General features: G+C 32.1%; 1 protein-coding gene across 9 annotated transcripts in view; it reads left to right on the forward strand.

The window, feature by feature from the left end:
• Dmd (dystrophin) overlaps window positions 1-12,822 on the forward strand; it is a 2,040,854-nt gene that overhangs the window by 721,097 nt on the left and 1,306,935 nt on the right. For all 9 annotated transcript variants that reach the window (XM_070040660.1, XM_070040663.1, XM_070040664.1 and 6 more), the window contains 2 exons: window positions 5,657-5,898; window positions 10,180-10,360. In XM_070040660.1, the coding sequence (XP_069896761.1) occupies window positions 5,657-5,898; window positions 10,180-10,360 (423 nt within the window). The remainder of the gene's footprint in view (window positions 1-5,656; window positions 5,899-10,179; window positions 10,361-12,822) is intronic.

The raw sequence follows: 12,822 nt of genomic DNA on the forward strand, positions 1-12,822 counted from the left end.
CTACTGGGAGATGCAAACTGGAGATTGCACTGTAAAACCAGCCAAGGCAGAAAAGTCCAAGAGACTCCATCTCTAGAATAGCCAGCAAAATGCAGAATTGGAATCATGGTTCAAGTGGTAGAATACAACAGATTCAATAGACCTGAGTTCAAATTCTCATGCTGGAAAAAAATTGCCTCTGTATATGTGTGTGTATGTGTGTGTGCACTTTGCGTGTGTGTGTGTGTGTGTGTGTGTGTGTGTGTGTGTGTGTGTACATGCATGCATTTGTTCCCGTGAATGTATGGAAAGTAGTCATAGGAGTCACTGTTAAAGGGAATCTGTGCCTAAAGAAAATATTCATAAAAGCTGTCTTTTTCTCTAATAATCTGTTTAGAAACAGAAAAAGAAGAAAAATATCTTGTATGTTGTGGTCACTAAAGGTATGAAGTTTACATAAATTGTGGCTACAGCATTTAAAATAGTAGTTACATGTGTGAGTATGGTCACCGAAACCTCCACACAATATTATCTCAGACTTTGCTATGGTTTCTGAATAAATTTGTATTTCATCTTAGACTATTTTTGAATGTTAAATGAAACTGTAAGGACCCTCACATAAAGTGCAACAAAAATAGGAGACCTTAAGTTTTTATCCCAACTATTCACCTAATGTGAGAGCCGTGAAAACACAGGTTTTTGCATTATTCTACCCTAGTTTCCTAGCTGATGATGAATGTACTTGATGAGGAATACTTCACTTTAAGTGGCAGTTTTGAAGTACTTGCATGGAAGGTGGTGCACAATTAAAATTATTCTAATAGTCTGTTATGCACTGTACACAAGTAATAAAATTAATGGATGCATTTCAAGTAATGATCCATTTCCTCTCAGTGCCATATATTTATTCATAGACTATTTCAGGGGTTGTTTAGAATATGAGATGTGAATGGATTATGATCCATTATCCCTGAGATTCTAATGTGCTACTACAAAATGGTTTCAGTAAGTGTAGCTCATAATGCCTGGTGAGTTACTGTTTGTGTTCTTAAACAGCTAACCAAAAATTAGAAAAACAAATGCTCAAATGATTAATTCTTCAACTTTGAAGATGTTTACACTTACAAAGTTTTATAAAATGTTAATGTTTTAGTTGAATTAAGGAGCATAATTCTTTGAAATTCTTACATATAACACTTACACATAACGATACTAAAAATTTTCATATGCAAACATTCTCTTGGAAAACAGACTGTATATTCTTGAAATGTTTTAAACAAAGCCTCTTCATGTTATAAATAGAAGCAGAAATTATATAGTCATATAATTCATGAAGTTTAATGGCATTTCACATTTTAGTGTAAGAGATATGTTCAACACTGCAACACATAGCATGTGATAGTTATTCCAAGCCCCTGAGTAAACATTTGAATGCAAATCTGAGACAAGAGAGACTGTGTGCTTGTATGTATATGACTTTCGGCCTCTGTGTCAGTTGCTATCCTATTGATTTGGTGTGGGGTTAGTTCACACACACAGTGTGGTTATTCTTTTCTACTTAAACTGAGAACCATATCAGATAACTCTAGTGGTGATATAGTTCCTTTTGTGCTATATAGTTTAGATGGACCACATATTGTCTATTGGAACAGCAAGCAAATTCACATGTAAAGTTGTAACATTTTTCTTTACAAATTGTTCATAGAACTTTAAATTTTCTATAATCAACATTGTATCTGTGCCAGTGGCATTTAGGAATTTCTATTTTCATTGTTAGGTGTGGTTGTCCTTAAATTCAATTTTAAATTACTATAAATGTATGACCAACTATTATACGATTATGGAAATGCATTATCAATAAAACACTAAATATTGACATAACTTCTTAAACACTTTACACTGTCTACATCTTATATTTGTTTTATGATATATAAAATTAATTTTGAGATATCAACCATCATTTTTCATTAATTACCTATTTTAGTTATTTAAATGACCTCTTCCACCCCTAAAATTCACAATTAAGGTATTTGGTCTCTTTCCATGTTTCCTGAATGTTCTTTATCTTATATATAAACGTTGACTAATATTTGTTATCCTCCTAGAATATGTAAGACTTTTTGTAAGTATTTCATATATGCTAATTTTAAAAAACCTTAATCTTATTATTATCTCTATTTTCCCCCCAGTTTTGGGGCTTGAACTCAGGTCTTGCACATTGTCTCCGAGATTTTCTGCCCAAGGCTAGTATTCTACCCCTTGAAGCACAGCTCCACTTAGGGCTTTTTGGTGGTAAAATGGAGATAAAAGACTCACAGTTTTATTTTGTTTTGTTTTGTTTTTTTTTCTGGTGAGGCTGGCTTCAAGCTACAGCTTTTGGATCTCAGCTTCCTGATAGCTAGAATTACAGGTTTGTGCCAGCAGTGTCCACCTTATTATCCTTATTTCACAGATGGGGAAAATAAAACCCAAACAGAACATATAATTGAACCAAGTTCACTCATCTAGAAAGTATTATCCCATTTGAATGCAGATTTGTCTAAACTCAGAATTCTTTTTAATGTTTATACCCTTGTGCTCATTCTATCTTTTATCACCATATGAAAGTCTTCGTAGTTCATAGTTATAACGATCAGTATTGTAGATTTCATAGTATTCTAGGCTTGTATAAAAATGGCTTTTCTTTTTTGTAATTCCTTTCACAGTGCTGTTTAGCAGCTTGACAAGTTTTGGGCACAATATTTGTATAAAGATAAACATAACTCATTAAAACCTATCTGTGGGATTTTAATAGATAACCACAAAACTTACTGGTACTTCATTATAGATTTTTATGCCCTTTAACAATATACATATATTCATGTAAAATATTGGTATATCATTCAAGTAGAAAATTTTAATTATACTTTATTTTCTGGGATCTTCATTTTTATTAAGTACTAGAGTTTGAAATCAAGATCTTATGCTTGCTAGGCAGGCATTCTACCACTTGAGTCATGCTACCACCCTAGAAGTTATCTTTGTAAAGTTGCCTCTTCTCAAGAGAAGAGGTATGTTCATTCCTCTTTATGTCTGCTATCAATTAGACAAATGTTAATTAAGGTCCAAGTGAGCATCACTCCATCAGTCTACATTTAATTTACTTCAGCATTTTTATTTACTGTGTAATACCTGGTTTATACTGACTTTTTAAACATCATAGACTTCTTTGTTGATGTTCAACTTTTTCTGGATATATTTCTCTTAAACATATGATCTGTGGTATAATTTTGAGACTGCTAAATATTTTAACACTTTTACCTGAGCTATGGTGTCTCACATCTGTTATCTTACCTACTCATCTGGTTGAGCCAGAATCAAGTGTCATAGCCAGCACCAACAGAGAAGTCCTTGATACTTCTTCTCTAAGCAACTAGCCAAAAGCCAGGCTGGAGGCTTTACTTAACTGGTAGAGTACTATCCATATGTAAGTTCAAGGCTCAGAACTAAGAAGAATTTTTCCCCTATGTATTTTTAAAACAATGCCCTTTAATTTTTTTTTTTTTTTTTTGGTCGTGGGGCTTGAACTCTGGGCCTGGGCGCTGTCCCTCAGCTCTTCAACTCAAGGCTAGCACTCTACTACTTGAACCACAGCGCCACTTCTGTTTATTTGGTGGTTTATTGGAGATACGAGTCTCACGGACTTTCCTGCCTGGGATGGCTTTGAACCGCGATCCTCAGATCTCAGCCTCCTGAGTAACTAGGATTATAGGTGTGAGCCACCTGCACCCAGAAGCCCTTTAATTTTCCATTCATATTTTAAACAATTTCTCATAATACATTTATTAAAATGAGTGCCCATATGATGAAAAGTTTAGTTTTCTTACATACCAAATATGATACTTTTACTACTACAGTTACTTAATGTTATACCACCAAATATATTTAGTATAATACTTGATCACTGCTCTAAATTATATGATTACAATCAGCATATTGTTCAACATATCAAGCTGACTCAGATAGATCAAGTAAGGTACTAACAGAATATTTAGTTTTTATGAACTATGTGCTTCTTATATATCTGGATATAGGAAGACAAGTATATGATTCTTTTGTACATATCCTCATTGTATCTCTTTACAACTATATCAGCCAGAAGAAAAGGAAAAGATTGTTGCCAGTAATACTTGCAATGTTTGTTTTCTCTTGTGCCATCCTAAGTAGTTATATACTTTGAAATTGCTAAAGTTAGATTCATGTCTCAAGGGAAGTGAAAGAACTGATTTGATAGTATAGTGTAACTATAACAAATTGAAAATTAGAATAACTGGAAGAACACAATTAAAGAACACAATTTACTAGATTCAGCTCCATATTTTTAGCCTTTATAAAGGAAAAATTGGGCTCCATATTTAAGTGGGTATGTTGAATTGTAACCACTTTGTACATGTATCTGTGGATAAAAAAATAAATTGAAAGCATTAAAAAAGTAAGAGGAATGTACAAGTTAGCCAAACCACAGGCATTATATTTGCTTAGGATATCCTTCAGACTTTTAAGAATTCAATTTCTCTTTATCTCAACATTATTCCAAAAAGTTAAATAAAAGGAACATTCATAAAAAGGACACTTTTAGCTTAGTTGATTTCTACTAAATCAATTTACTCTTTAGAGATTTCAATCTTAAGTCAAATCTTTGTGTATAAATGTGAAAATATGGAACATGGAAATGTTTTATATTTTTTAAAAAAGATAGAAATGCTTATATAGCTATGCTTTAAAATGTAAAATACTATATCCATTTATTTCTTTATAAAATGTAATTTATGAAAGGATTTATGTAGAAAGTATTGTATCTTTAAAAAGACTATATTTTATAAACTAATGTGTGCAAGATTGAATATTTTAAGCAATAATATACTATAATGGTACTCTACTTTCATGCTATATAGGGTAGCATATACTTGGACTAGTTATATAACACATTATGACAAAATAAAGATATAATTTAAGGAAACACATGGCATATTGCCTAGTATAGACTAATGTTAATTATTAGGCAAAAGGATTGCAAGCACAGCTGTATTAGTAATAGTTTTCTTGATTTAGTCTTACTATATGTGATTTTTAAACGTTACTAGAATTTCCACATTTATAAATGAAACCCTTTTTATAGTAAGATTATTTTCTGAAAGCTTATTTCAATGCCTTGGTCAGTGGACTCTGGAAAGGTATAGCATAGGAAATAATTTTGGGAGTTTTTCCTTCTTTCTAAAGCGTACAGATAGTACTTCAACTAATTCTCAGACCCACTTTTAAAAATAAAAATGAAAGTTCATTTTAGAAATAACAATTATATACATCATATTTAACATTCATTCGGAAACTTCTAAAATATTATTCCTAAACAGTCCTATCAGAGTTTGGATCACTTTTGCTTTTATTAAATATTTTCTACCATTCCATATTTTAGTCCTCATTTATTTGTATAACAAACATATTCTTTGATAAGATGCAAATCTTATTAATTTCCAATAGATAATCAGACATCTTTTGTGGCAAATATTTACCAGTAAATAAATTATTTGTTTTAAATCATTATATGATTCATAATGTTATAATACAGACTTGCTGTAAAAAATGATCATTTCTGTCTATCTGTTGCTTCATGGGATATATTTTTTTTTCTGTCTAGAGGGTGTTAATGCTGACAGCATCAAACAAGCCTCAGAACAACTGAACAGCCGGTGGTTAGAATTCTGCCAGTTGCTAAGTGAGAGACTTAACTGGCTGGAGTATCAAAACAACATCATCACTTTCTATAATCAGTTACAACAATTGGAACAGATGATAACTACTGCTGAAAACTGGTTGAAAACCCAACCCACCACCACATCAGAGCCAACAGCAATTAAAAGTCAGTTAAAAATCTGTAAGGTAAGAACATTTCCAACTTCCACATAGAACATGATCAATGGACATTTCTTGGCAATTTTAAGAGGGTCATAGTAGTGAAAATTTCAATTTCAAAGGATAAAACTAAGTGCAGTGAAGATCAAACTATAAACAAAAAAAGACACTTTAAATAGACACTGTGTGGATACTGACATCCTACCATTGAATTTAAATAATTTGTTCATGGCTAGTTGATTTTGTCCATTTACAAAAGGATGAGGAAGATAGGGAATATGAGAACTGCATGTTTTCTGTATAAAAAATACTGGCCTATATTTTGAGCTCTTCTTTTGAAAAACCCACTCATATATTCAAAAAGTAGAGTCCATTCATAAACTAGAAATACAAGTCAACAGCCAAACAGCATGCCATACAATAGGATACGTAAGTACAGTCTTTAAAACTCACAGCCCATTCAAAGTAGAATAACTTGAAAAGGACCTCTTCATCAAGAAAACATTTGTAAATGTGGTTGGAGTATAGAAGAAACTGTAGGGATAATCCAAATACTCGTCATCCAAGCTATTAACTTATCTTGAACCAGAAAGAATTAGGGAGAGGGAGGTTATGGAAATACAGAAGCCAGTGAGATCCTGATAATAAAGACAATCTGAAGAGCTAGTCCAAGATAACAACATGGAAATGGAGCCAGAAATATAAATACCCTGCTTCACTCTCCTCCTCCTCTGAAGAATCTGAAAAGGAATCCCCACTGACTAAATTTAATTAAAAGGCAAAGGACAAGTATCTGCAATCTATAAATTCTCCTAGGTCATATGAGAAGTATTTTCAGTAGATCTCAAGGGGGCAAACAAGATGGAACTGGCACAAAAGGGCGTGAAAAAGAGATTTTAAAAAGCCTATCTTCCAGTGTATGAAAATTAGAGATATACAACATGGAAAATAGCTTGAGAATTTCCCATCATTAGTATAACCCATGAAATGTTCTTAGGAAATTGGGAAATTATTAAAGGACACATTAAAGGTTTTCCAGGATGGGTGAATTTAATATTAATGGAGTTCATTTACATGCTTTACAGAGAATGATTTAAGTATTGTGAGTGAGATGGAGAATTTTCAGAGATGATTATGATAAGATATTGAATCTAGAAAATTATAGAAAATTCAGAACTAATATGAAAGGAAAAGTACAAGACAAGATTAATTTTCTATCAAGATTGGATATATAGGTCTACTAGGAAGTAAATTAACTCAAGAAGTATATTTTTGAATAAAGTCTATACTCTAAAAAGATATTTAGGTTTTTAGAAAAATATATAAATTATCAAATTTCTACCTTTAGCTATAACTTATAGTTAAATAGGAACTAAGGCTTCTATGAATTATAAGAATAATTAACGTGGGTTTTTGCTCTAGAAATATGCTAAATCCATGTATGATAGTGAACACCTATAATTCCATCACTTGGGAAACAGAAGCAAGAGGATACTGATGTTTTGTATATTTTAGTCTACATAGACTATCCAAGGTTGGCCTCCGCTACATAACAAGAACCTGCCCCTATCCCCCCCACCTCTGCAAAACAAGAATATATATATATATATATATATATATATATATATATATATATAATGATATTACCTCAACCGTACATTGAGATTTAGATGAACATATTAGATTAACATTACCAGTTATATTCATCCATAATATATTCAATATCTTTATTGTGGCCAAGAACAAGAGGATGTTAAATAACATGGGTTGCCATAACAAATAAGACTTGTAGTTTAAACAAAGTGATTTACTTTCTCATGGTTCCAGAGGTTGCAGTATCCAAGTTGAATGTCTGGTAGAGTTCAGTTCCTTTCAAGATCTCTCTCTTTAATGGATTGTAGATGGTACCTACTTACCATGTTTTCACATGACTTTCCTCTGGGTTGGGTAGAGAGACAGAGATAGAGACACAGAGATATAATAGGTAGAGGAGAATGAGAGAACTTTGCCTTATTTTATAATGCCATCAATGCTATGTGATTAGGACCTCTTCCAACCCTAATGTCCAGTCAAACCAAACCTTTTTATATAAATATGGACTGATCGCTTCAGGTCAAAGTGATGTCTTAGAAATTTTGGTCCCAACTGAACATTCTTACAAGCTTTTTTTTTTATGACTTTCAAATCCCTTTTATTTTACATGATATACTTGTTTATACTAAATACTCCTTCTAGAGCTACATAAACAAGAAAAATTGTTGTTCTCTATCTGGTGAAATGTATCTCAGGTTCTTAAATATCCACGAAAGATGCCATTTGCAAGTCTAGCTTACAAAATGTATTTCTCCAATAAAAAGATATATTAGCTTTTATCAGTTATCATATTCTTTATCCATGTATATATACTAATCTTCTGACCTTCAATTGAAAGGACTTAATGTCTGAACAAAGGACATGAATTTACCAATTTTGTTATGCATTCGTTTTTCACCATCTGAAAGAATTCAATCAATAAAGATTAATTTACTTCTCTTGCAAAGGCATAATGACCTTCTTCTGAAAGTTTCCTCTATGTCTTTTATAAATCAAAACAAATAGCATTGTCCAGTATCTGGTTTTACCCAATGAAATAATGTGTGATGAAATCTATGTCACCAGTCCTCCAAGAAAAGTTTGCTCTTTCCACATGAGTATGCATGAGTATGCATGCATTCAAAATGAACAATTCATTTTATTTTGCCTTTTAACTGTGATTTCAAGGAAGCTCAGATTTAAATTTAGTTCATAATTGCTATAATTCTTTTAATTTTCTCCTTCTAATTGGCTCATGATCCAATTTTTAATTTTAATTATCCTGTTCTTAACATATCAAATGATAAACAGTTCCAAGTACTTTTCTCCAGAGATAACATAGATATAAATTGTAAGAAAGCAACCATGTCAATAATAATTTTAAAAGCACATTTCAAAAGAACAAATTTGCTCAAATTGGTAAAAACTAATTATAATTTTACCCGAGTGTAAAAACTTACAGAGAACACTACTACCCAAAAGAAATATAATTAGTCACAAACTCAAGACACATATGTAGTTTTATATATTCTAGAAACTACATTTAAAAAATAAAAAGAAAGAGGTAAAAATGTCAAGAGTCTGTTGTATCTTATTTAGCAAAATAATATCATGAAATTTAACCTGTACTATAAAATTACAGGCTCATACCTGTAATACTAGCTACTCAGAAGGCTCAGATGGAAGGATCATGGTTTGAGGCCAGCACCAGGCAGAAAAGTCCCTGTGAGAGACTTATCTCCAACTAACCACTCAAAAAAAACAAAACAAAAACAAACAAACAAACTACACAACAAAATAGTACTGTGGTTCAAATGATAGAGTGATAGGCTTGTTCACAAAGAGGCTCAGGGCCAACACCCAGGCCCTGAATTCAAGCCCTACAACTGACCAAAAAAAATTTATAAAATAGATTAAGTTTAAAATTTGTCATATTCTGTCCTCAAAACTGAGTATGCATTTTATCATTTCATCAAAACTTCATGTCCAGTATTCAGATTTCAGTTGGTGAATAGCCATATATAGCTACTGACAGCTGTCTTGGACAGCACATTGCAGTCTATGCGATTTTGTTATCCAAGCCAGAGGACTATTGAGACTAAGTGTAGGTGCTCTGAAGAATTATGGTAGGACAAAGAAAACCTGGACAAAAAGTCACTCTAATTAAAAGTAGGGCAACTATCTGTTTGGTCAGAGGTAATGAAGATAAACAAAAGTTGGAGGATTATGGATAAATGTAATAAATGTAATAAATATATTTATCCACATATATATGTTCATATACACATATATGCAAATATTCAAGCACATGTAATCAACATATTATTTCACATGCAAAATGTTTGGAATTTAATATAGGATGTGTATATACAATTATAACATATATTAATTTTATATGCATAAATTGTAATTAAGGAGTATTCATTGAATAAACAGATTTTGAGTTAAAAGGATTTAAAATCATTTCTAAATACTTTTTGGCTGCATCCATTCATACCTATGAGTGCCCTAAGGAGTGTCATCTTGAAATGATGATACAAACTTAACAAAGAGCAATGCTTTTTGTAAATTGATGACCTCTATTAGAGAGTTGCCTGAATCATCATGGATATTTCCTATTAAATGTTTATTAAGGGTATTAATCTGATCTTGCATCACCACTTTTTAACCACTTTCATTGCAAAAGTAACATATGCAAACTAAGTGTTATTTTTAATACTCTAAATTATGTTACAGGATGAATTCAACCGGCTGTCAGCTCTTCAGCCTCAAATTGAGCGATTAAAAATTCAGAGCATAGCCCTGAAAGAGAAAGGACAAGGGCCAATGTTCCTGGATGCAGATTTTGTGGCCTTTACGAATCATTTTAACCAAGTCTTTGCTGATGTGCAGAGCAGAGAGAAAGAACTACAGACAAGTAAGTAAAAATACTCAAAACAGGGCTTCCTTGAAATTTTTCAAAGTGTTTATTTGTGGGAAAATAGAAATGAATGACATAAAAGAATAACTTCTATCAATGGAACTATTCTTGCCTGTGACCTCTATTAATAAGCACTAAAGTACTGGTTTTTGAAAACAAATATATTTATATTTCTTCCTTCCATAATTCATGTTTTTGTTGAAGAAAAAACACGTTTTGGTGGGTTGCAAATTTCAGAATCAGGCATTTTGTATACTGAAGAAAATAAATGAGCAATTGAGGCTGTGGGTACACTTTCATGAACTCCATTTTGCTGTATAAGGATGTTTATATAGGCATCTTCTGTTTATTCTGTCAATTCATCAGAACAGTATTACAACAATAGCATATATATATGGCAATGGAAACTCAGCAAAGAATAAATTATTCTTTGGGATACATTTTACTTTTGGATCACTGTGGTTACATAAATCCTCTTTTCTCTTTCAGTGATAAAATAAAAGATACAAGCAAAGCAATTATGCAAATGCATGTCATGTGACTACAAAATTTTTCAAGTTATCTCTTTTGTCTCTCAATAATTTATGGCCCTAAAACGCTAATGCACAGTATTTACTCAAAAAAGTCCTCTCATCAGCTTAATTTTTTAGGCAAAATTCCTAAGAGGGATAGGTCTTTGAACAGGGTTAAGCATTATTAACTGAGGTTTTGTAAAAATCAACTGTCAATATACAAACACATATTGATATTCACACACAAAGGAATATTGCGTATAATTGGGATTTAAAGCACTAATATAACACTATTTTATAAAATTTCTTCCACACATTTCTTATGAGATATAAAAACGTAGAAATATATTTTTCTCTGTTGAAACTTTAATTGGTTGGAAAAGATATTTTCGTATTGTTTTTCTAAGTATATATTCAAAGAAGTTATCATATAAAACATTACTAATTATACTGATACACATGAAAGTTTCCTAGTTTACCAGATTTTATTTTTCCAAAGATGAAATGAACTGCATAAAACATATGATGAATACATTTTTCCTTGTGCATTAAAGTGGTTTTAGCTAAGGTTTATTTTTCTTGTAGGCAATCAGGTAAAACTTTAGAATAATGTCAGCTCCCTCTAGTGGATTTCAATGAACTTGTTGCTGTGCTCCCGTACAATCAAATGAGAATATTACGGATGTCCTAAATTTTGTAACAAGGTCTTAATGTCTTTACTCTTGTCATAAGATGCATAAACCTTTTTTGACATAACGACTTGTACATCTCATTGCTGCAATGGGTCCACCTGTATCCCTGTTTAAATGATTTATTTTTAGAAATACATTATTTTAAATTGAAATAACTTGTAGTCCAAAGAACCTTTTAACAGCAAACATTATTTTAATTGTTATATAACAATTATAATAAAGTTTACCTTTTCACTTTAAAGACATTTTGCAGGACTGGGAAGTTGGCTCAGTGATAGAATGCTTGCCTTGCATGCATGAGGCCCTGGGTTCAATTACTCAGTACCACATAAGCAGAAAAAAAGGCGGAAGTGGCTCTGTGGCTCAAGTGGTAGAGTACTAGCCTTAAGCTGAAGAGCTCAAGGACATTTCAGCCCCCACGACTGACAAAAATTAAAAAAAGACATTTGGCATAGTAGTGTTGATAGTTGAAATTTATCTACTTTATTATAGTAAAGAGAGGTAATATTTTTCTCTATTCATATTTCCATCAATATCATCATTTGCCTTTCATATGTTCATAAAAGTTTATAAAACTTCCAAATTTTGGCTCTTCATTTCTCTCAAAATAAAATACCTCATATTCTACTTTATTGATGAATGTTTTTGTGTACGAAATGTACAGTAAAATGTTTTACCATATTAAACCATGCAGGTCATTTTATTATTTCAAAATCATCTCAAATATTTGTACATGTGTATGTTATACCTTTCAACTGACACTAGGGAGTAAATCCCATTTCTTGTATTATTCCATAAATCTTGGAAATATTAAATATTCAGCAAATACTGACAGAAGCACTTGGTTGTCTATCATATTTATTCCTCTGTAATTTTTTTTTCTTTACTAATGTCCCACAATATAAAAACCAAATCTTCCTTTTAAAATCCACTCTACACATTGAGAACCAATGTAAGGAATTGAACTGGTAGTTGTAATCTGGGCATAAGTGATATGAGAAAATAATACTACAAAACTAAAATGCACTCATATTCATGGTGCTTTTTTTTCCCTCTATGGTGGGGCCTGAACTCTGGGCCTGGGCGCTGTCCCTCAGCTCTTCAGCCCAAGGCTAGCATTCTACCACCTGAGCCACAGCGCCACTTCCGGCTTTTTTCTTTTTGCTTATGTGGTGCAGAGGAATCCAACCCAGGGCCTCATGCATGCTAGGCAAGCATTCTACCACTGAGCCACCTTCCCAGCCCTCATGGTGCT

Source organism: Dipodomys merriami, unplaced genomic scaffold, assembly GCF_024711535.1.
Source record: "Dipodomys merriami isolate MVZ:Mamm:240054 unplaced genomic scaffold, mDipMer1.0.p SCAF_3, whole genome shotgun sequence".
Taxonomy (NCBI): domain Eukaryota; kingdom Metazoa; phylum Chordata; class Mammalia; order Rodentia; family Heteromyidae; genus Dipodomys; species Dipodomys merriami.